The 24,990-nt window shown below is 43.4% G+C and overlaps 1 protein-coding gene across 1 annotated transcript in view; it reads left to right on the top strand.

Moving 5' to 3' along the window:
• Window positions 1-446: 446 nt before the first annotated feature.
• Window positions 447-24,990, top strand: part of LOC118428620 (neurogenic locus notch homolog protein 1-like) — a 26,575-nt gene continuing 2,031 nt past the window's right edge. The window contains exons 1-16 of the mRNA XM_035838725.1: window positions 447-769; window positions 2,574-2,625; window positions 2,898-3,076; window positions 3,849-3,873; window positions 4,141-4,260; window positions 4,818-4,867; window positions 5,271-5,430; window positions 6,041-6,208; window positions 6,517-6,681; window positions 7,114-7,432; window positions 7,921-8,194; window positions 8,720-8,876; window positions 9,222-9,498; window positions 9,958-10,097; window positions 23,214-23,432; window positions 24,188-24,410. Of these exons, the coding sequence (XP_035694618.1) occupies window positions 554-769; window positions 2,574-2,625; window positions 2,898-3,076; window positions 3,849-3,873; window positions 4,141-4,260; window positions 4,818-4,867; window positions 5,271-5,430; window positions 6,041-6,208; window positions 6,517-6,681; window positions 7,114-7,432; window positions 7,921-8,194; window positions 8,720-8,876; window positions 9,222-9,498; window positions 9,958-10,097; window positions 23,214-23,432; window positions 24,188-24,410 (2,744 nt within the window). The 5' untranslated portion in view covers window positions 447-553. The remainder of the gene's footprint in view (window positions 770-2,573; window positions 2,626-2,897; window positions 3,077-3,848; window positions 3,874-4,140; window positions 4,261-4,817; window positions 4,868-5,270; window positions 5,431-6,040; window positions 6,209-6,516; window positions 6,682-7,113; window positions 7,433-7,920; window positions 8,195-8,719; window positions 8,877-9,221; window positions 9,499-9,957; window positions 10,098-23,213; window positions 23,433-24,187; window positions 24,411-24,990) is intronic.

Below are 24,990 nucleotides of genomic sequence, written 5' to 3'. Positions count from 1 at the left end.
CAAATGCGGTTTTTGACAATCGAGTAGTTTTACTTTGTACTTTCCACAAAGGAATTAAAGTTGTTGTTTTGTCAAGGCATGGAGTAGAAAAGGGAAATGCAACAATGATGTTGAAACTTTGGGTATTATCCTTGCTAGTCTCTACCGAAACAGGATGTCTCTTTCAACGCTGGCCTTGGTGTGCTTGAAGTGTTTTATATTTCATCCTTCTCCTTTCGAACGGAACCGCTGTCATGATCATTTTGCAAATGAGTGTAACATTACAAGTACTTCCAGGGAATGCATGGCAACATCATTGTCTTGAACACGGAAGCAGAAGTATTCCTGAAGTAGATAAAACCTTGGTCTCAGCTACGGAATACCACAAAGTTGCTTTTCGTGTGTCTCCAGTGCAGTTTGAGATGTCGTCAAGGACAAAGAAAGGTCGTTCAATGTCATTGTGTGTTCCTAACATCCGGGGTACACATTTGTGTTATCGGGAGTATCGTCTGAGCACTAGTACTTGTCTTCTGACAACAGAATTAGAACTAACCAACTAAATTCTCTCTTATAGATGTTGCATAATTCCACAAGCGAAGCTCTAAATAAGTTTGCAAAGATTGTTCTTGACCTTACATACTCTCTTCTTGACCTTGGCCTTCCTTCATCTTCAGACCGTTTCCGTGGTGACACAGGATCTTACAGGAACAACTTGAAGATGTCTCCCGCTGTCCGTAAAGTTAAGTTGGTGTTCGCCCTGACGCTCTGGCTGTGCATGGCGTCTGTACAGGTAAGGGGAAGCTTGTCATCGCATTTGTGGAATGTGACTTGATTATTTAGTCCGTTTATTTAGTACAGGTTTTCTTGTAACGTATAAAAACGTGTTATTCCAAAAAAATGATGATGCTAATTATATTTATGGTGAGTTAAGTCTTTTCTTTCACCATAAGATATTTCTTGGGATAGTGGGGGTGTTATCCCTTTATTTTACCAGTAAGAGGTTCAATGACCATTTGGTAGAAAATGGGTTAAGGTTTGTACCCTATGTTAGCACATCTCTTGGGATAAATTACCAGTCCTGTTGAAAGACTGGGTGACGTGGGCACATTGTAATCTCCAAGCAGATCCTACAGTAGCATGAGATAGTACTGTATCAAAGGCTGGCAGAGGAGTGAAGCCGGCCTAAGAGTGTGTATGCCCGTCTGACTCCATTTGGCCGGTTATATACTCAGATTTGATACTTAGTATCTTATGGCATCGTAGGATCTGCTTGGAGATTAGGGCACATTGGGGGAAATTGTCAAGACTTCGGCGAAGTTGAGATACAGAATGAGCTTGACACATGTACAAATAAAATGTGTTTTCCCCTGTACCCCGTTGTATTTTATACTTACGGTGCCTAAAAAGATATAGAATAAAATTGCATTGTTTTTTCCCACATGCTAGTTAAGTTATTCATTTCTAGATCACCTCCTGACCATTCTGGGATGGTTAAGCGGAAAAACCTAAACGAAAAAAAATGTAGGGAAATCTACAAGAGCTGTACATGTTCGTTAAAACATTTTACCCCCACAAACTAGTACTTTATGATCCATTCCCATGATAGGTGTGTAATGTAATACCTGTTTGTGGCCGTCTCTAGGTGATCTCGCTATCATTACGTTTCAAGTGCCCTGATTACGTGGGTGAGTGTTATATATTGTGTACATAGGGAGATGATCAAACAACGGGATAAGGTGTTCTATTGTTCCGTTATCTCTTCAGCTGGTGTAAAGCCAGAGTGTTGGCGGAGTCGCTGCGTCCTAAATTCAAGTTGTATTAAAACGTCTAGAGCGTTGGAATCAGAATCAGCAGGTCCTGAGTTCGATACTCGCCATGCCCCTGCCCCCATGACGGTGGAGTGACGCCCACCGAGCCTCACGGCTAATCTGTCTTTTTAAAAGGTGCCAAAAAACACCTACGGATTTGGTGCTGCTAGTGTGTCAACATCTTCACACTTGCCACTAAACCCCGTGATTTTTTTTAATCCTTGACTTCATAATGGGAATATCGTGCAAAAAGTGCAAGTATGACTAAAAAGACAACAGAACACACAAAGCGTAAACGATCTGCTTTTAATCTTATCGATGGAATTTGTTCAAGCTCTTTCAAAATGCTCGTCAGTGAGACACCCGCTTAACATATCCATTCTACTAGAACGGCGAACTGGCTGTGACTGAACGACAAGCGCCCAATGAATCTCATACATTAAAAAACGAATTTTTTTACGCCTTTTGTGTGTTTTCCCTGTCTTTTCAGTGATACTTTTACACTTTGCATGAAATTCCAATTATTAAGTCAAGGTTAAATAGAGGAATTTCAGACATGGGAATATTATCAAATACTAGTATAACCAAAATCAAGGGCGGTAAGTAAATCATATATCAGTTGCATAATTTTTCATATTTGTTAGGGTCATAGTTAAAAATACAAAATGACATGGATGACGACAAGTAGCTGGTCTGGCTCACTCAGAGCGAAACCGTCTCAATTTTTCGCAGTCCCGTCTGGAACACACCTGCATCCTTAATAAAGCATTTCCTGTCTCTTTGCAGGGTGTAAGGGTGTGCGAGAGGGGGTGGACAGGGGTGAACTGCAACCAGAAAGGTAACACTTCGCACTATTGCTTTTTTTTCTGTGAATCTTTTTGCCTCTGCTCTGCGCTTTTCTTTTTTCTTTTTAATTCATCGTTAACTTATCAACAAGGTAGATATTAAAACATACAGTGCTGTTTAGGGGCCACTTCGGCACTGTGAATTACTGCCAAAATATAGACAGTGGCGTTTTGTTTTTTGAAAACGGACACAACGTTAATATACGTATACGCGCCGACTTCACACATAACATTGACTTTTTGCGGTTTCTGTTATCCTCGCTAGTGATATTGGACGCCAGAGAGGCAAACAGCTTCCTGGCGCGCCCTCGGTCCCGCCGAGGGAATGACGAGGGCATTTTTGCGGAGGCTCCGTGGATAAGCGACAACCTAGAGCGGGAGTGTATCGAGGAGACCTGTAACTTCGAGGAGGCGCGCGAGTGTTTCGAGAACAACGAGAGAACCGTAAGTCTGTCGGTTTGAAGTACAGTCACTGTGATAAAATTTTTAAGCCCCGTTTCAGTCTTCGAACGGGGCTGGGGTTTTTTTTGGGGGGGGGGGGGCGACTCGCCCCGTGAAACTCCCTTCCCAAGCAAACTCCCTTTCCCGGCACAAGAGAACCTAGCCAACGTTTAAGATCGCGAACCAATGCCATCCACCCCCCTCCCCTCAACAAAAATTAAAACCAGGCCCGTTCGAAGACTGCAACGGAGGTTAAAACTTACTTCCCACACAAAAATACACACGGACCAAATTTCCAACGGACACTGTCGCCTTCTTCAGGATCCATTCTGACGACGTAAACTCGCGAGAGTTATGGCCACGTGATCTTATTAACACGTGATGTTCTTGCGGATACGTGACGTCCGCAATTTGGTCAAACGTACCAGGAAGTTTATAATGTTCGTTTCGCGGGTTTTATACCGAGTTTTAGCTATATTCACAAAGTCGCCTGCTGATGGTATTTAAGTTCCACCCATGGGTATTGAAGGGCCATTAAAGATTGTACCAGCACTCCTCTTTTGTAAAAACAACAGAAGTAAATTTATCATAACTGTGATATTGATGAAAATTCGATAGTTTTACTGGTAAGGTTATGGTGTAGTTGCAAGATGGATATAATAAAATCTTTGTGATTCTATAAACACTCTTTTTGTGTTTCTAGAGAAGATAAGAAACTTTAATTAATAAGTAAATAAGTAATTTTGATGCAGATGTTGTTGTTTTTTTATTGCAGCGTGAGTTCTGGGTAGGGTACACAGGTATGATGCTTCTTATGCCATGATTTTCTTCAAGATATTGACTTTTCATTCAGTCAGAGTCAGAGCTCGTAAGACGTTTACCCTTATTACCTCTCTTTCTTTCGCTACACTATACTGAACGATTGAAGATCTCTGTTTACATCAGTAAAATCCGTTTAAAATCAGATCCAGTTGCTTGAGTAACTGCTTGTTGGCATATCAATTATTACCTGGATGTCTAACCTTCATTGACGTAATTGATGATTTTCTGTCTTTCCCCTCCGCCAGACCCTAACCAGTGCCTGTCCAGCCCGTGTGTGGGTTCCAACACGCTGCGGTGCGAGGACCTGTTCCAGGCCTACAACTGTGTCTGTAAGCCAGGCTACAGCGGCGTCAACTGTCAGATAGGTACGACAAGCTTTTAACGCTACCATTCCCAGATCAGACATAAAGAAGTGTTGTGCGCAATGTTACAAATCAGTTGGTGGTGTGAAACAACACGTGACAATAACCATGATGTAGTTTGTGTCAGCCATGTTGGTGGGTTAAAGTTTAGCGTCAGCCATGTTGGTGGGTTAAAGTTTAGCGTCAGCCATGTTGGTGGGTTAAAGTTTAGCGTCAGCCATGTTGGTGGGTTAAAGACAGGTTACAGCAGGGGCAACTGCCTAACGGTCTTGTGTCCTTTCGACATATATTGTAATGACCATTGTACTCCATTTACTGTAGTTTTTGTATTGTATGTTTGTCTGTATTTCTGTGGTTCAGCTGTTATTAGTGAGAGTTGCCTTGGCTGACCCAGTGTAGTGACTTCTAATGAATACAAATACAAACGATTTGTTAACCCCATTTTGAACGGGAACGTTCCTTTTTTTCTATACATTGTAAAGATTGGGTTGTTCATCAGTTTTATCTACTCATATCACCGAGAAATAATCGGTAACAGTTACCGTGTTTTATATTTGCAGATATCAACGAGTGCGCCAGCGCCCCCTGTCTGAATGGCGGGCGTTGCACGGTAGGTTTGTCCAGTTAGAGACCTGAAAAATAATTTCAGTGTGGATCAAATACGTAAGAAGCATGCTGGATGACTTTCTCCCGCGCATCAATTTTCGTCCATTTCTGAAGAAAAGCTATTTTAAATACTGATCGACAATGGAGTACTCCATCTCAAGTCTGGCTCTTATTTACTCCTTCGATATGCAGATTTCAAAGTAAGCCTTTAGGCATCTTATTTAAAGGAAATCCCAAAGTGTGAAAATCTATTAGAGATCTAAATAGTTTCTTATAACAATTTAATGTTTCCAGATGAATGTTGAGTTTTTATTTGTTTGAACCTTTATTTATTCATGAGAAGCTCAAATCGGCCAGCAGGGTCGTGTAAATGTTAATGTTATATCAATACATTCTTTTCTCTCTAGGACGGTGCCAACCGGTACACTTGCACATGCGCAGCAGGGTACCAGGGCAGCAGATGTGAGTCAAACATCAACGAGTGCCAGAGCAACCCCTGTCAGTATGGCGGCGCATGCGTAGACGGAGTAAACGGCTACACCTGCGACTGCTCCGCCGGATACACGGGTAAGAACTTGTGAGAACATTCATCGCAAACAACATCTTGTCCATTGCCTGCCGTTTCTTTGGATTTTACATCAAAACTTTGATCACTAAACAGAAATTGGGCCAATATCGTATAGTTCTGAAATTTTACGGAAATTTACATCTTAGAATCATAAGTATCATGTTGTGTGCGTTTGCACTAGAAAGGAAAGAGATTGAAGTGAGACAAGGGAATAATGAAAACATAGGCTAAGCGTAGCTTTTTGGGTTGAAATTTCAACATCCGCGCGAAGTTCACCAGGAAGACATTATTTGCTTGTATTTGTATACTTGTATACGAGCTTATATGTAAGCTTCGAGTATCATCAGTGCAAAATCATTGAGAGGCTCCATTTAGAGGTTTGGCTCCGCTTGGTGTTTGACGTTATTTAGGCATTTTTGTCGACAAAATATTTTGCCCCGTTTTCTTTATGACCGCCGAGTTGGGGACGAAATAAAAAACCTGAGAACACGTCAAAAACCACTTCTTGGAGAGTGCTCATTGTATACATGTACCCCCTGAAGTACCTTGTGTTTATCATTACTTTTATTATGTCACTGCTGAATCTTTACCATCAACACACATGTACAGGCCCGAACTGCGAGACTGAGCTTGACGAGTGCAGCTCCGGCCCATGCGCACACGGCGGCTCCTGTACGGACCTGCTGGCGGGGTTCTCCTGCGCCTGCGCACCAGGGTACACAGGCCAGCGTTGTGAGGTGGACATAAACAACTGTCTGTCACAACCCTGTCGGAACGGTGCGTGGTTTGTTTCTTTGTTTGTTTGTGATGTGGACATAGACGACTGTCTATCACGACCCTGTCGGAAAGGTACGCAGTTTGTTTGTTTCCTTATCTGTCTGTCTGTCTGTCTGTTTGTTTGTTTGTCTGTTCGTTTGTTTATTTGTTTTTTTGTGATGTGGACATAGATGACTGTCTGCCACAACCCTGTCGGAACGGTGCAGTTTGTTTGTTTGCTTGTTTAGTCATCTGTTTACTTGTTTGTTTTGCACCTTTCATCGCAAACTTTGGCACGTAAATCACGTGACTTTTGCCCTGATCCGCAGGCGGCACCTGCACGGACGGAGTGAACAGTTTCCAATGCGCATGTCCGGACGGGTTCAGTGACCCCACGTGCGGGACTGTCGTCACCCCGTGTACGTCACAGCCGTGTCAGAACGGGGGGTCATGTGGGGTCACACAGGACGGCTTCCAGTGTCAGTGCCGCTTTGGTACGTAAGAAAAGTTTTCCCCAGTGCCATATACTTTGCATTGCACATATCTTCCTTCAATAAGATATAGCCACAAAATCGCGCTATTTATGTACTGTATTATCATACGAATCTTATCACAAACTTTATAAACAGCCGCTGTTATAAAGTGTGAGATAAGAGATAGCGACAAAGTCAGAGGAAATACAGTAGCCTAACCTTTATCGATTTAAAAGTGTAATTAAAGAACATCTTTTTCGCTCAAGAAATCCTGCGGATGAGATGTCTTTTCTTCTAATGCAGTGTCTTTTCTTCGAAATGTTAAGACGGACAACAATCTTGAAATCTTCAATATACAACATATGGATATATAATGTACTCAATGGCTTGCATGTTGTGACATACTTTTTGACACGACAACTCTCACGACCCTATTTTATCCCAACCAACCAGGATACACTGGAACATTCTGTGAAACTGACATCGACGAATGCGCCACGAACCCTTGCGTGAACGGCGGGAACTGCACCGACCTGGTTGGCAGGTTCAACTGTACATGCGCGCCAGGATGGTCTGGTTATAACTGTTCCGTGAACATCGACGAGTGCGCAAGCGCACCATGTCGTCACGGAGGCACGTGCACAGATCTCCTGAACGAGTACCAGTGCGCATGCGTGTTGGGAACGACGGGAAGGGACTGCGAAGTCGACATAGACGAGTGCGCAAGCGCCCCCTGTCTGAACGATGGCGTATGTTTGAACGAGGTCGGAAGGTATGTAAGAGAAGAAGATGTTATATGGTATTCTTAAGGTATAAGAATACGAAATGCAAAAATTCGCGGGGATATAATTTTACGAAAGCGGGAAAAATGACTTTTCGTGGTAGTTTTGAGTTCGCGGTAGCACCATGCACTGCAGTCTCTTACTGCCATGGAAAAATGTTCGCGGTTGTTTTAAGTTCGTGGTGAAGTGATCACCGCGAAAACCGCAAAAATTTCTGCATTTACAGTACTGTCTTTGAGGTGACTATGTAGTTATGGACACAAACTAAAGGGACGCTACACACAACTCACTTTTATTTTGAACGCGCGAACGACACCCCCCCCCCAATCCTTCGTATGTATATTCGAACATACGAGCCCAATCGCATCAATGTCAACGGCAATAAAACGAACAAAGTCCATGAAATGTCATGAGCGGTCATTCATTAAACATAAAATTCTAATAAACATATATATATATACCGGATCCATTCTTACAGGTACGCCTGCGCGTGCGTCCCCGGCTTTACCGGCACCAACTGTGACGTAAACATCGACGAGTGCGCGTCATCGCCCTGCAACAACGGCGGCACCTGCGTGGATGACGTCAACGGGTTCTTCTGCGCATGCGTGGTCGGGTACGAGGGGCCTATGTGCGAGGTGGAGACGGACACGTGCGCGAACTTGCCGTGCCGAAACGGCGGGACGTGCGCCGTGCTCTCCCCGGGCTACAACTGCACCTGCCCCGCCAGCCACGCAGGCAGGAACTGCCAGGTCTGTGCGTTTCTTTGCCTACATTATTAACACGAATTTGACTTATCATGGAAATTCATCGTTCCTATGTTTCGTCATGCTTCTTGGAAGATTTTGACTAAATTGACCCTACAGTTCCAGAGCAAGCCCAAGCCTAGGGTACCCAAACATACATCACTTCTTTCCTACATCACAAGCTATCTGCCACCAAAAAATCAAGACTTAGCATGTCCAGGTCAAAAGTTTTGCTGCAGTACCAAGGTCACAAACAAGGGGGCCTAAAATCGACCCTGACCTTTGTCTTTGCAACTCCTACCCACATAACAAATATCATTACAATCCATCCAGAGGTTCTAGACTTATTCTGACCACAAATTTCCGAAAACAAAGACACACACACACACAGACAGACACACAAAAAACTATACCTCCATTTTTCATGGAGGTAGTTAGCATGAAAGCTAATCAGAATTCATTTTGGTGTTTGTAACTTTCGTTCAACACAAGGAAATTGCTTAGTATTACCCGAATTCAATTTTACTGTAGACAAACGTTGACGAGTGTGTGAGCTCCCCGTGCCAGAACGGCGCGCTGTGCGTGGACGGGACGGGCGGGTACCAGTGCGTCTGTCCCGCCGGCTTCACCGGTCCCCACTGCGAGACCAACACGGACGAGTGTCTGTCCAACCCCTGCCGGAACGACGGTATGTAGAGCTTCAACCTGTTATGATAGTCGAATGTAAGTTCATCTGTGACGGTAATCAACATTATGGTACAATTTTAAACCTTATAACCGTACAAAAAAATAAAACGCTTACCAGAAAGCTTTATCAGTCTTCTGATCCTTACCAAGTTGAAATGACCAAAAGCCTATGTCACACCTACAGACCGGAAGTATGACGTCAGCAAAGAGTCAAAGGTGCTTGGAAGTTGGTATCGGCCCCCGTCTCGGTTAAGGGAAGATTGATGGGCTCTGATATAAATGGCCTCTTTCACTATCCTAAGAAAGTAATCCTGTTTAGAATCCAGTATGTTTATGTCTGTTGCAGGCACCTGCGTGGACGGAGTTGACTCCTTCTCTTGCGCATGTCCGGCGGGAGCCAGCGGGACTCTCTGCTCCGGCGAGCTCACCGGCTGTGAAGGTAGCCCCTGCAGAAACGGCGGCACATGCGCACAGCAGGCGGACTCGTACGTCTGCACATGCGCAGACGGGTTCAGCGGCACCGACTGCGAGGTCAACCTAGACGAGTGCGGCAGCGACCCCTGCCGGAACGGGGCGCAGTGCATCGACGGTGACAACTCGTTCAGGTATATTAAAACACTCCAGCCAAATTTCTTGAAACAAAATCTTGAAAATGAATTAATAGTTTCAACCGAAAATTCACATCATTAAAAAAGGTTTTAAATAAATAGTTTCAACCGAAATTAACATCAGTAAAAACGGTTGTAAATAAATAGCTTCAACCGAAATTCCAAGATTCACATCACGGTTGTGTGCTCTTCCTTTAATGTGGTATGACATCATATACTAAGTGTGACCTTTAAAGCCATATTTGACCTTGAAAACTAATAGTAAGGCACCCACATCGTCATAGGCTACACGACTAATAAGCCTTTTGAAGTGTGCATTCTGGGGCCTTCAGCTTGTCATATTACCCACGATGCATCACACAACGCATACGCACTTTAAACTGCGAACGAGCTTATTCATACATGTAACGTTACGTTCCAAGTTTATTTTCTTACAACCATTTTTTTTTAATTTCCGCCATGTTTTTCCCACAGATGTGTCTGTCCTGACGGCTTCTCCGGTCTTCTCTGTGACGTCAACATCGACGACTGCGCAGTGGACCCCTGTCTGAACGGAGGCACCTGCACGGACGGGGTGGATGACGTCACTTGCACATGCGCCGAAGGTTTCACAGGTAGGCAACGTAGGGAGTAGCTAAGTCGGGTGGGCCATTTAGCTAGGCTACTCCGGCTATGTGCTATTGTTATTGGGTAGGCCGACTATTCTCTCTTCGTAGGCAGGGGCTGATCATGAATTGCGAGGAGCTTACAATAGGTGGGGCTAAATCGCAAGGGTCTGGAGCTGCTGCCATTCGGCGTCACTCAGGTGACCTCAATACGACAGCCCAAGGGACTGTAGGTTTTGAACTACTCATTGGAAAGGACCCCTACTCATTTCAATACATGCGTAAGGTACTAGTATATAGTCCTTGATTGAAAATCGATTATTCGACAGGTGACAGGACACATTTGTGTACCACTCCTATGATTGTTCTATATATGACCGTGTGTGCACATACTAGTGTGTTACCTGCCCTGTTTCTGTTTGCCTTCTGTTTGACGAGGACAACAGAGAAAACATGACCAGTGTGAACATTGTCGATACTTTATTTCCTTCTAGGAATACCAAAACACAGTTTCTCGCCAGGCGAAAAATTTCCTTCACCCAATACATTAATTCCCCAAGGGAATATACGTCACTTGACATCTCAGATGCTTACAATGTGCGTGGTCTGTTGGATATTGCTCCGATACATCACTACAACATCGACTGTAATTTTGACTACAACTAGCCCCCTAACAGGCTCCACTTGTTGCCATAGAATAATAGACAGATAACTAGAGGGCGATTGTCTAGTATAAACACCAAATGCTGCAGCCATAAAATGCCGCTACCAATTTTTCGGAATCCTGCTTTTGTAAAATATCACATATAAAAATACTATTTGTGTTAATTCTTTCCCCAAATACAGTGGCTTCCTATCCGATAATGGACATGCAAGCATAGATCAATGTTTTATCTTCATTTTTTAGATTTAGGGAACGGCTAACAAAATATCTTTCCTAAACTTCCCTAAAATACTTTGCGGATGGTGTCACATTGTGAACCTTTAGGCAATAAAGTTTATACATTGAATAGATGCTAAAATTATTCAAATGCCCTAATATCAGACCAAAAGACGCGTTTTAACGCGCCAGTTTGGTTTGACTCCGTACCGTGTACTGCATGAAGTCCTGTCACGATTCCGGTTGCTACCGTCCAATTGCAACCCACCAGCGCTCAATTACCTTTCAGGTCACTGTACAGTACCCACATTATGTACACGCGCTATGACAAAATAATTACCTCAGATAGCCTGTACACTGGTAACGTTTCAAAGCTATCTACATTGTCATAAATTTACAAAGACTACGGCCCACAGCAACAGGAAGTGTTCAGCAAACGAGCATACCGGAGAGCCATGCTCCCGTTGATTTGCACGCCGTTTGGTACAGTTTCTGTAGATCGGTGATGTCTGTTAGCGCGTTCCGCCTCCGCGTAGCCCGAGGGCTGTTGCAGAAGGTCGCGTAGTCCGACACCGGGGCGGCTGCCACGCTGTTGTCGGTGCTGGAGGCACCCTCCCCCCGAAGGACTTCAAGCATTGCCGCGTCTAAACCCTCGAGCAGGTTCGGCGATGCGTTTTGGCGCCGCAGAACCGGTTTTCGGCTGGCTGTGCTCGTCCTTGCCTCGTCGGTCTGCTGTGTACTGGGCATGTCAGCCGTTGTTGGGCTCTTGATTTTGGGGCTGTTTTCAGACCGCACACCTTGGACGGAGACGCCAAGAGTCTCCAAGACGTGCCACAGTGCATGGCGGGTTTGTCTTAGCGAGGGTGAAGTCGGAGCGGTGTCTTGCGTGTGGCTGCTAGCCTCTCTCTTGTACTGTCGCCGTAGGCTTTTTACACTAGCTGTGTTCACCCCCTCAAAGATGTTTGCCAGCGCCTTGCGGCGTTTGAGAGCTGGCTTTGCGTTTCCTTCGAAGGGCAGCGACTCCTTGAACTCGTCTTGCGAGCGTCTTTCGTCGGCGTCGTGTGAGAACATTCGCCGCAGACCCTCGACGCTGGTCTCGTCGATTCCCTCGAAAATGTCGCCCAGTCCTGTTCGCCGCTTTAGCCCTGGGGCCGCGTTGTTGTTGTTGACTTCCCGGTGAGAATGGTGTGAGTTCAAGAGTTCGTTAGACGCACTGTCTTCTGTGCCTTCCTCCTCGTAGATTGTCTCTAGCGTTGTGTACAGACTGGAAACCCGCCTTCTTCGCTTTCTGGAGAGTTCGCGAGGAACGTCTTGGGGCTCGGTAGGTGAAGCGAGCGGTGTGTTCTCACCGGCGGTGGTCCCCCGACTGTCCTGCTGAAAGCGTTCCACTCGCTCCGCGTCGATGCCCAGGAAGATGTCCCCGAGCGCGTTGCGGCGCCGGAGAGGCTCGTGGACGGGAGGGAGGCCACCCTCCTGCCGAGGGGCCTCTGCTGTCTCGTCCGGTGACGCTTGGGTCTCCACTACGCCCCACATCAGCTCCAACACGCTGGTCTGGGAAAGGCTTTTCACAGCACACCCTGTCTGCATTTTTCTGTCAACGGTCGGTTTGTAAAACGTCTTGTCTTGCGATGTCGTATCTTATTCTCTACCCTCTTCTTCGAACTTCCCCTTTTATGATGTCCCATCCTCGCCTGCGATTGGTCAGCGTAGACGGAAACCCCCCAAGTCCTATGAATAGCACATGATGACGTCTTATGACTTCATCTTCATGAATATTCATGAGTTCCTGGTATAGCAAGAAACAACCTGCTGATGCTACACCGTGTCATATGGCGTGACGCAAGCAGTGGTTGGGCAACCATGTCCAAGCAGACGTTGGGAGGGAAATTTTGATGTCTTTTCTTCTGTCCCATTTTTTCAAAACATAAAGTCTTAAACTAAGGAGGCTATGTAAAGAAGGTATCACACTGCAACTGCGGCACATTGGCGGAACGCTGTGAAATTCATCGATACAATGCGGATTTCTTTTCACCCTTTGTGTCTTTCTCGCCTTACTTGTACGCTTTGCATGATATTCACATTATAAGGTCAAGATATATGTCAGAAATCCAAATACCACTCTCACATGTTTTATGCCTATTTTGCAACATTTAGAGCTTGTTTCTAGTGTTCCGTTTATGTTTTCAACAGTTCACCTTAACAAAATTTACCGCAAAACATCCCGAAGACACTGAGTCGAATCTTTACATCTGTTTGGAGATGTTCACGATGACGTACGTGTGCTCTGTCTCGTGTGTCCTTTGATGTTATTCGTGTCAGGCGCTATTCAAACGCTTCCCGTGAAAAACAAGTCGTGTGTAAGAGTCAGTCTCCAGTCACGAGCGAGGCGAGGTGACAGCTACGTAACACGGCTTGTTTTTGTCCCGGTTTGCGGTTAATTTCCGGGTGCCGGGGGTGTATCCTATAGGCCACAGCAAGTAAATTATTTGGATGGCATCCTCTACAGACTTCAAGAATAATGAGATAGCGCGAAAAAAAAAACAAGATGGGTAAAAAAGAATAAGATAATTTGCCATCATGGCAAATTTTCTAAGTAGACACCATAAACGATGAACCAAGAATTGAAGTGACAAAGCATGGCATCACAACCGACAAGCCATTCATTCATGTATTTAAGAAGTACACTGGCGTTGTAGAAATGACACTAGTGTGGTAGACTGGTATCACTGACCATTATTGGCAACTTCACCCATAGCTTCCATATTGGTGCCACTGTATCCAGTAAGTTTCACTTCCGCACCTAGCTACAGTCAAGGCTACCTCTCTAGTGTCGATGCTACATACACTTACTAGTATTTGGCTACAACACAGTCAATTTACCCATTTTAGTCTATTTGAACATCCATGAAGAAAAATTTTTTTTTTTCTAAAATCAGGCGAATATTAATGAGCGCGCGGATGTCATCTATAGAATTTACTTGCTGTGGCCATAGCCTACAGCGTCACACCGCTCAATACGTGGCCCTACTTTCTGACTGTGTAACACCAAGCTTCTAGGAAACCAGTGACTGTTCTGAATGGTGTCATCGCTTTAATTTCGTTATTCTCTACATGACTGAATGCACAGGCTAATATAATAGTGAGAATAATTTGTCAGGGGACTTCTGCCACAAAAGGGTTTGAATTAATGGCATCGTGTGGTGCAATCGGTAAGGTGTTTGGCCCTACTCTCGAAGCAGAGGTTAGGCTCCGGCTGTTTTTTAACGTTTTTTTTAGTCGTTTTTATGGGGATTTCTATTATGTATTGTATCTTGTACTGTCAAAACCTGGCTGGCGGACTTCAAGAAACAATACAAAATAGAAAGCCCGATAACAACGACTAAAAGAACGTAAAAAACAGTCGGAGCCTAACCTCTGCTTGGAGAGTAGTTAGGCTCAAACACCGGAGGTCCCGGGTTCAAAACCGCTGATGTACCCGGATGTTAACGTTGTGCCCTTGGGAAAGGTACTTTGCACGACTTTTCTCATTTAACTCAGGTGTAAATGAGTACCTAGCTTCGGTTAAAGTTAAGGCCGTTCTTCGGATAGGACGTTAAATGGAGGTCCTGTGCTAAAGTTCTTTAAATCAAGCACTAGTCGAGTAGGGGTTCTTCCCGGTGTGAGTGGTTCAAACCTTACAGTCTGATCTTCAGGTTGACGTATTGAAAAGATGATAGTCACCTGTTATGTCAATCCTTTCAAGAATGTGGTAAAACTAAATAAATAAAATAAAAAAAGAAATAGTTTGCCGCCCAGCGTCCCGAGAAGGGAGTGTTAACCTTAGCGTGGCAAATTATTCAATTTTTTGAACGAAAAAAAATCAAATTCCGAATTCTACGATCCTTATCCCCGTAGGAAGGCCCAGTGGGGGCTAGAGTGATAGTTATCACTTGTGCTAGAGATATGGTTGAATGTTCACCCTATTGTTGAAGTTTAAAAAACACTATACGAAGGGCGTGAAAACGAATGAAGACCTTTCCTATGTGTTTGCTCCAGTGATGAGCTACTATACGTGCAGGTTAAAACAAATGCGAGAACATATGAACAAGTTGGTATCGTAATCGAGCATATATTGATGCATTTGGCTTTTTCACGCTTCTTTACATTGGCGTTCAATGAAAAAGCATGTGGGATATGAATATTTTGATAAGAAATCTATAAGTGTTTAGGATTTGTAACAAGCGATGAGAGACGAAAATAATGCCTTTATCAATTTTAACTGTTCCTTTAACGACCGTAACCGACCTGAGTGTCTGTCCTAAAGAAGCCAGCATTTCCTAACCTCATTTCTTCATAAATGTTTCACATTTTGTATATAAAGAATATGTACACAGGGAAAGGTTCCCTCCTCTTAGCATCAAAGAACCGGTATCATGCGTGGTAAGCAAATCATTGACATCTTGCGTCAGTACCAAGGACAGTTCTCAGAAGTCGCGATGCGTGTCGCTACAGCTGACGATTGACGGGTGGGCGATGTGATGGCGTTATTAGGTAAGACAATACTGACCTAATTCTATGGATGACATCCTCTGGAGACCCCCAAACTAATACGCGTGGGAAAAAAAGAAAAATTCAGCCAAAAAATTACGCTAACCCACAAGACTATTGTAAACATCCAGTCCATTCTTTACCAGGCGTGGCTTGTCTTTCGTTCACCTCCAGTAAGACTGTAATAAGAGACAATCGTCACCATTTCAATAATGTTTTATTGCCATTCTTGTTAACAGACGAAACAAGAGTGCCGAGGCCCCATACTCTGATTATGTGCCCCCTTACAACGGAGGGCAGATCTTCTAGCTAGCTAGCTTGAAATTCTGATTGAACAGGGATGCTATTGGCGACATGTGGCCACAGGTTTTTTTAGGACAGGCGATGTCATCCATTAAATTAAATCAGTGTGGCTAAAGCGTAATAGAAATTATTCGCACGTTTTTAAGTGATGAAAGTAATTCCTAAAATGGAAGAAAAGACGTAAATGCAGAGGCGTTTTCAAGGTTTCTTCAAATTTATACAATTTCCCAAATTCATCGCGACTTGTCGTTAGAGACGGTTGAAGGTTGGGCGATGTTGTGACGTTATTAGAAAACGTAATAAAGATTATTCTAACGTTTTCATGTATTTTAAAGTGCTGAAAGCATTTTTTGAAATGGAAGATAAAACGCTTGCGCATAGTCGGTTTCATGTTTTCTTCAAATACAAGACGAATGCCTACAAGCCATTTTCTTGTCAACAGCGTACTGTAAATGCATCTAAGTTCGCGGGGATTAAATTTCGCGGTAGCGGGAAAATGGACTTTTCGCGGTGGTTTTAATTTCGCGGTAGCACCATGCACTGTAGTCTCTTACTGTTATGGAAAAATATTCGCGGTGGTTTTATATTCGCGGTGGTTTTAAATTCGCGGTGAAGCGGCCGCCGCGAGAACCGCGAACATTAATCCACCGTGAACATTTCTGCATTTACAGTACTGTTTTATCCGCTTTAATGTGTCGTGTGTCTTCCCCAATATTTGCCTTTTTTTATGCATGTCCCTACGCGTTCGTTGAAGCGTTGCTTCCTTCCGCATCTTTAAACGTCTCTTATGCGGGATTGCGTAGCGAGATCAGCAGCATGTTGGGCTCAGGCCAAAAGGGTCCGGGGTTCGAATCCTGCCATATCGCCGATCTTGTGCTCTTGGGAAAGTGTTGTTGATGAGACATCTTTGATGCCGTGCGTCTTCACGACCAAATCGCCTAATCTCCTGCCTTCAGTTTCCTTTCGGGCTGGGAGTGGTGGAAGTTCTTTTAAGCTATGCTCACGTTAGTCCGCAGCGAACCAATATATCTTTATTACCCCTGACGCCGAATCTCTGACGTAAACGACAGAAGAACACCCTCTGGGTGGTCTAGCCGCTTTGAAATTTGATATAACACTCGTGTCCGAGCCATTTGCAACAGGTGCTTTTGATAGTACCTACATTAACTGTTTCCACGAGTGTCGTAATATAACGTTAGTAATAAAATACAATCTTTATTTCTCAACTCTTTCTCAATGGGCCATCTGAATATGTGAGCATAAAGACTTTTCGATGATTTTTCAATGACGTAAGCGTGGTTATATGATTACATGTAGCAAATTATGTCTGGTCCTTCAGGCCCAGCTAAAGTCGAATATAACAGATTTATTCTTTTCGTTAAGAAGGCTACAATTTCGCAACGTTCGACTGTCTGTCTTTCTGTCTGTCTGCCAATCTGTCTGTCTGTCTTTCCGTCTTGACCATGATAACTCTGGATACACTGAATTACTTAATCTTCGTGTGTTAGAATTTAGATACAATCTATGTCGTCTTCCCAAATATTCGTCTCACTGACAATTTCCCAGTTATGTGTCACCCTCACATATCCGGCCATGACAGTGTAAGGTACGGAGGCGTGTTAACGCTGACTCCGTGCCGAGGCGCTTAATAAGCCCTTTATTGCGTCTGGCGAAGACTTGATTAAATCTGAACCGACTCATTCAGAGGTCTGTGGCGTCATCACGAAGTGATTAATTTCGTCAGTGTTGTGTCTTCTCAGTAAAGCCATGTTGTTCACTCGATTATACGGATGACATTCTGAGAACTGATGAGAGCGTGCGAAGAAAAACGTTTAGCAAAAAAGTTGCCGCCATCATGAAATCTAACTGAATGAATTGATGGATGAATGGGTGAACGAAGGAAAAAAACGAGAAAAGGAGTAAATGAGTAGATGAGTGGATGGATGGATGGATGAATGAATGAATGAACGAAGGAAGAAAACGAACTAGTTGCAATTGACAAGCTTAATCGCTGTATAAGATAAATCAATGAGTTTCACAAATTGCCCAAGAGTTTTGGATAAACAGAAAGCAATCGATATATTCATGGCCACGCTGCGAACAGCCGGCCTGTGTCATAACTCCATGTCCCCCGGGACCCTTCTTAGTCTTTCATATTACTTCGTTACCCCAGTAGGGCTGCTATGTATGTAGTGTTTGTGTGCGGACTCACGCGCCAAGGCAGATACCGGCTAGAACTGCCCATTGCAGACATACACATATATACAGCGCGCAAACTGACTCTCCGGACTTGAAAACGTTTCAAACGTGGCGTGTCATGATACTGTGAGCGCATACGTCTGGGCAAACAAGCGAGAACAAGATATGGACACACATAAAGACAAACACACATACATACACAAGCATATCGCGATATGGACCGAAAACAATACCTCCGTAAACTGCAACAATATAGGTCTATCAGGACTAACATGCACGACACAGAACTCCTGCATTTTCTGCGCTGCTGTTCTCTCTATAGCTATCTTGTCAGTGGGAGGAAGTTTTCTGAGTAATGACATGGGTTAACAGTGGACGATTCAGTACAGAGAGGCAATGGTGGAATTTTATAATGATGGGAATGCTACACATGCGAAAATAGATAGTTTTTTTTTTCCTTTTCGAGCACTTCCGAAGCTCAAACACAAACACACATACATACATACGCACACAAACATACATACATACACACACACACACAGACAGACGCACACACACAGACACACAGACACACACACAGGCTGACAGACACACAGACACACACACTCACGCCCACACTTACTCCCGCACACACACATTGAAAACACGCGGAAGTATAAGGAAAGGCCTCACCAAAAGAAAATACGCCTGCACGGTATGACAAGGAAGCTACATAGAATCGTGCGCTGAGGCGTGGGTCAGACTTCCGCCAGGTGTGTGGGTACAGGTGTCACTTTAAGTTAGATTACAGGTAGGTGCAGGTGTCACGTAAAGGTGCGGTGTTGTAAGGAGGGACCCTGTGGGGTGACAACGGAAATGACGTAGCACGTTTCCCCGAAGTCTTTCTTCTGGAAGATTACCGGAGATTCTTTGCCCCCGAGCTATCGGTTAGAGGGCAATCGTCGGTTCTTGAGAAATATGTGGCTGAATCTTTAAAAAAAGTGTTATATATCTACAATAAGAATTGTTTTCTCAAATGTTGAAAGGGCCGGAGAAGCTGGTGTGATCACCACGAGTTTGAGCTATTGCTTCATTAATAAAAACCCCGTTCACACATGGCCAATCATTTTCTATGAGATATAGGCGGTCAAATTAGCTTCATGTCGTGTCGGAAAATATGACTCATTCGGGCCTGCAGGTACATGTAGTAGTCATGGGGTTTTCCTTTCGCGCCATTGACGTATGCAACTTTAACCAATCAGAGTTATTAGTCGTGACACACGTTATACTGACTTGATTGTATGGATGGCATCCGCGCGTGCATCAATTTTCGTCTGACAAAAAAAGTTTGCGGCCATATTGTAAACCGTACAAAACAGCTACAAGATAAGGAAAAATATGTCATTGATTGCAAAAAAATATCGGAAAACGGATACTAACATCGTCAATTCCAAGAAAAAGTGGCAGAAATAAAGTAAAGAATCTAGTATTGGAATACATGTTCTGTGTACTTAGTCTTTGTCTAACCTTTATGACCACTTAGATTTCATGATGAAGGCAACTTTTGGGGTAATTTCTTTTATTCGCATGTCCGCATCAGTTTTGGGGTGTCCAGAATATGTCATCCATATGATCATATCTTTAGAAAATATGATAGGTATGATATAAAGGTCACAGTCGACATGTTGCTTCTATAGCTAGCAGCAAGGGGTTTTCCGTCCGCGCCATTGACGTAGTGGATCAACGGGTTCTATTGTGTCGTCACAAAGGCAGGCCCCCGCCCGCCTACCCCGGGCCAATCAAATTAAAGTTCGGCGATAACGTCATAGGGTTGGGTAACCGAGATGGACTTACGTTGAAATATTACACTACGTTGCCTCGACATACTAACAAGGCATAGTTTCGTGGCGTCGAGTTTGGCGTAACTGGTAGAGCGTTCGGTTCGGAATCTAGAGGTCCCGAGTTCAATATCCGCAGTGCCCCCGACGTTGTGCTCTTGGGCACTTTACACGACCTTCTTCACTTCACCCAGGTGTTAAAATGGGTACCTGGCTTCGGTCGGGGAGGTAAAAGAAAAGACTACTTTTACCTTCTGTCTGTACTGTGTATATGGCACTGTTAATAGAAGTTTCTAACTTGAGTGCAGTGCCACATTGTCCTCGTCTGTCCAAAGCAAATAGATAAACAATTTTACATCAAAAGTACGGAGATTTTTTGCCTTGCCGCGCAAGCGGCATGGCCTTGTGGCCACTATTTTCTTGGTTGGTTCAATGGTTCCATGGTTCCATGGTTCAAGCAATGTTAACCCATCCCTTCCAAAGGCCCTTCCAAAGGCCCTTCCCAGTTCTCTTTCTCGAGGACAAACTTACGGCTTAGGCGACTAACAGTACATCCCCGTCAATCTTTATACCTCCCTTTTACGCATTTGATAACAGTTGTGGTCGGCACTGAAAGCCTCTTAACATCTGGTTACATCGAATGAATGAAGCGTTCGTATGGTGATATTTCAAATCCATTGAAGTAAATATATAATCAAGTGAATTATCTCGCATAATAATTTGCATTACCTATTCATAAAGATGAAATAAATGCCTAATTAGACCAATGCATTGCATGTGAATATATAAGTAGGCAATGACGTCATCGAAACGTCTCAAGAACGTTTGACTAGGTATTTCAACGCTACCACGAAAACCCTCTGCCGTACGCTGTTTTCCCCGACGATCGCCCCGATTTGGCCGGGCGGCGGCGCCGCGCGATCCAAACGCGCCAAATTTTGGACCGCGTGCCCCTCAGAAACGGAGGATATGTGACTGAAGCGGCACAAATAGAACCCTTTTTGACGCTATGGATGAAGAATTTCAAGGTAAAATACTTGATACAATTTGTAGTGTTTGGGGGAGGGGGGCATGTTGAAGAAAATGTGCTTTTGAACAATTTTTTCTCAAGTCAATCCCAGCAATATAATTTCTATGCAGTGTTTCTTTATCCATGTTTTAGTCATGAAACTTACATGTATGTAAAATGTTTCTTAGTAATTTTTTTCTTATTAGTTTATTGCTTTCTTTAGCATATTTTACATATGGATCATTGATTGGCCTGTTGTGTACTACTAGTATTTCTTTTCACTTGTTGAACTTGAGGCACCATGGTAACTTGAGGTACCTACAGGGTATGCCCAATTTTTAAGAAAATCTCAATTGTATTTTCAATGTCATCGTTACTGTTGGTGTGAATCATCCCTTGCCTCGTTCCAAGACTAAAATACCATTTTGTATTTTTTTCACTTGTTGAACTTGAGGCACCGTGCCCCCTGATATGGGTCAGCCGGGTAACCTATGCCCAAATTTTTCAAAACACTAATGGCATTTTTGTTAACGTGAAAAATTTGTGCAACCAGATTGTGTATTCTTTGTCAGATTGTGCCAAGGGTTTTTCTGGTGTAGCAGAAATCATAAATATGTACTTACCTGCAATATTATACTCTTGTCTCTACTATCAGCCAGGTTCCTACCGACCGGGCGAGGTTGTCGCAGTTGGTACTGAGATTCAGTCGCAGAAGATGGCTCAGAAACAGTGACACTTACCTCCTTCCATCTTGTTGCAGGTATTTATCTACTTAATCAATGATAATAAGTTAATCTATTCCTTACCCCAACTTGCCTTTCTTTCTTTATTGAATTCTTCATTTCATTATTGGATCATTCTGAATCTTTCGTCACAAGAAAGAAAGAAGTCATAAGAAAGATGATGATGTAGATGAACATCAGACGTGTTACTGGAGTAGGTCGTCATCCCCTCAGATGGAAGAACATTATCACCATGATGGTAGACATGTTAATCATGAAACTCAAATAATTTTGTTTTTCAGGTGGAGTGTAGATTGCACCAAGTACCAGATGTAGCTGATATAAGACTGGAGAGCGGAGCGGAGATATTGAATGGTAGAGGTGAAACATAATGTTGACAAGTTGTGCAGCCAGTGCTATTAGCATTAAGTTTGTTAAAGAATACTGTTGCTACCAGTAACCACAGAAAATGACGAGTAAGCCTGTTGTTTTTGTAAAAAGTAGTTTACATTGCATTATACTATTTATAGTATTGATTAAATAAGGAGAAGTTCATGTACCTGCAAGTACATCAAAGAAATCTGTGTCGATTGTATGTATCCTGAAGACTGAGCCTTTGACCTTGAAAAATGTTGAAATTGTCCTAATAAATTTAGTGTTTACACAATGTCTACCTATTGATATTTTATCTCTTATTAGTACAAACATCTGTCTTCTATATTTTATTACAAATGTATCGAAGTGTAAAGTTGTACTGTTGATACAGTGTAACATCATGGCTCAGCATGAAAATAATGCGACATATTCACACACTTACCTTTCACCTTGACCAAGTTGACCTTGTTATAAGGCAATTAATATTGCTGATATTCTATAGATGTGACATTGTTGGTAATATAAGATACCATAATGTTGTGTACATTGCAAAAGTATATGAAGTATGATATTTAATCTTCTACAATGCGACTCAACTGGTGCAAAAAACACCATTGACTGTAACCCAAAATGTGAACTTTTAAACCCAAATTTACTTATTTCTTAAAGAATAAGGTAAGATGACAATTATTGTGTGAAAGGACACCAGTGGGTGCTGCATACATCGACCCTGTGTAAAAGCATAATAAAATGCCATGAATGTTCAGAACTCTGTGGAGTGATTCTATGTAGTACATATTACGGGGAAATAAGATAAAACAAGCTTTGCAGCCTTTACTTACCTTTTCATCACCCCTCAAAAAAGGTATTTTTTTTATTTTCATCGTTTATCGCGCAGCCGGCCATATCTGAGGGTAGGTTTTGGCAACTTTGTGGAGCCATATCTCAGCAACCCTTCAAGCCATTCGCTTCATCTAAAAAGCATTTTACTCCTCTTGGTTAGCTCTTTCAGAAACAGTAAAAACAGTCATTGTATTGTGTTTTTGCCAAGGCACAGCATTTTGCCCTGCCGGGCTTGAAGTGCTGACCTACTTTTTCCTGACGATATCCCTAACACGCGGCAAGGCACAACTTTTTTTAAAAGATTTCTTGTTTGGCCAGTTTTGTTACTATTGGTGGCGTCGAATGACCTAGTGTTTTTTTATCCAGTTGTAGAGATTAAATATCTTTAAGCGAATATCATTAAATTTATGGAATCCCATTATATTGGGACCTCTACCTTTCCGTCCCCAGGTCGGATCTGCGCCACCAACATTGACGACTGTCTCAGCTTTCCGTGCCACAACGGCGGCAGCTGCCGGGACCTGGTCGCGGGCTTCAACTGCTCATGCGCAGACGGGTACGCCGGAGACACCTGCAACGTCACCGTGGACTACTGCAGCAGCGCCCCCTGTCGGAACGGTGGTGTGTGTACAGGCTATGTTGGCGGGTACTTCTGCAACTGCGCACCAGGTAATAACCTAGTCTCCAAGCAGACCCTACGGTGCCTAAAGAGATAGTATCAAAGCTGGCAAAGGAGTATAGCCGGCCAAAGAGAGACAGCCGGCCAAAGGGAGTCAAACGGGCACCGGAGGCCGCTATACTAAGTCCCTTGCCAGCTTTGATACTATTTCTAAGGCACCGTAGGGTCTGCTTGGAGACTATTAGGAACCGGCGTGAAAGCAAAATCCGTCAGCAAATAAAGGACAGTTTGAATATCTCCAAGAACCTAAAACCAAGAAAATTCAGTTAAAGATGAATTCAAAAGATATTGTGTATTTTTATGTCAACGAAGGTTAGACAGATAATAAGATACGCCAAATAGCAATAACTCAAGCGACTGGATATGATTTTGGAAACGGTCAGACATTTCAGATAACATCCATTATCTTTCGTGAGTGACACAGAAGAGATATGGTTGTAGAGCATTTTTTATACAGTATTCTAACTATCCAAAACATTAATTGTTATTATGTAAACTTGCTCGACTAAAACCAGATCCCTTCATTGTCACTGACGAAAGATAACGGATTTTATCTGAAACGTCATGACCGTTTCCAAAATCATATTCAGTCGGTTGAGTAACTGCCTTTTGGCACTTAGCGGAAGGATAAAGTTAAGTGAAGTATATATGTAAAATTAACGGCACTTGGTATTTGATTCGAATTTTACTAAAGCAATTTGATTTTTTTCTATCCATCTTTGTTTGTTTGTTTGTTTGTCCATAGGTTACCAAGGCGACCAGTGCGAAACAAACACAGACGACTGTTCCCCCTCCCCGTGCGTGAACGGCGGCACATGCGCAGACGGTGTTGACAACTTCACCTGCAGCTGCCCTCCCGGCTTCTCCGGCCGCACATGCGCAGAGAACGACCTCTCCTGCGTGCATCACGTGTGTCAAAATGGCGGCACGTGTGTGGATAGTCCGGACAGAGGTTACTGTGTATGCAGGTCTGGATTTGTTTGTTTATTTACTTATTTATTTATCAAGATTTACAGAATGAGATCTAAGAGGTTTGGGCAACAGGATTATACATCATTTACAAGCCCGCACCTCCAGCGTAAAGTTAAAACAAAGCTACGAACTATAAGAAATAAGCAAATAAAAGGTGGATAACGACTACGCGTTCAGGGGATTAAGAAGCATATTCAGGATTCTTAACCTTACTAAGCCCAATTTAGAGGCTGTATCTGATAGTTATTTATCCATAACAATATCCTTTTCGATAGCCGATGTTTCAATGGCCGTCTGTCATCTTCTTCACGGCAATAATGACTGGCTCTACTTGGCACTGTAGCTAACAATACCTATGGGGTGACAGCGTTTTACGTTAGAAACCTCATCATCTCATCGTTGCTTAACAGTGCTATGTATGCGACAGTATCCTCCACCAGGCCGTCATACAGAGGTACGGGGATAGTTGGCAAAAAATCGGAAAACGCGGAGGTTGATTTTTATCCTCCTTGGTCTACGCCGATGTTGCCTTGTACGGTCGACCAACTCCTCCAGGTAGTAAAGCTCTAGCCTCTA

The sequence above is a fragment of the Branchiostoma floridae genome, chromosome 13 (assembly GCF_000003815.2).
Source record: "Branchiostoma floridae strain S238N-H82 chromosome 13, Bfl_VNyyK, whole genome shotgun sequence".
Lineage (NCBI taxonomy): Eukaryota > Metazoa > Chordata > Leptocardii > Amphioxiformes > Branchiostomatidae > Branchiostoma > Branchiostoma floridae.
Note: the sequence above shows the minus strand (reverse complement) of the source record. Positions and strands in the feature narration are given on the sequence as shown.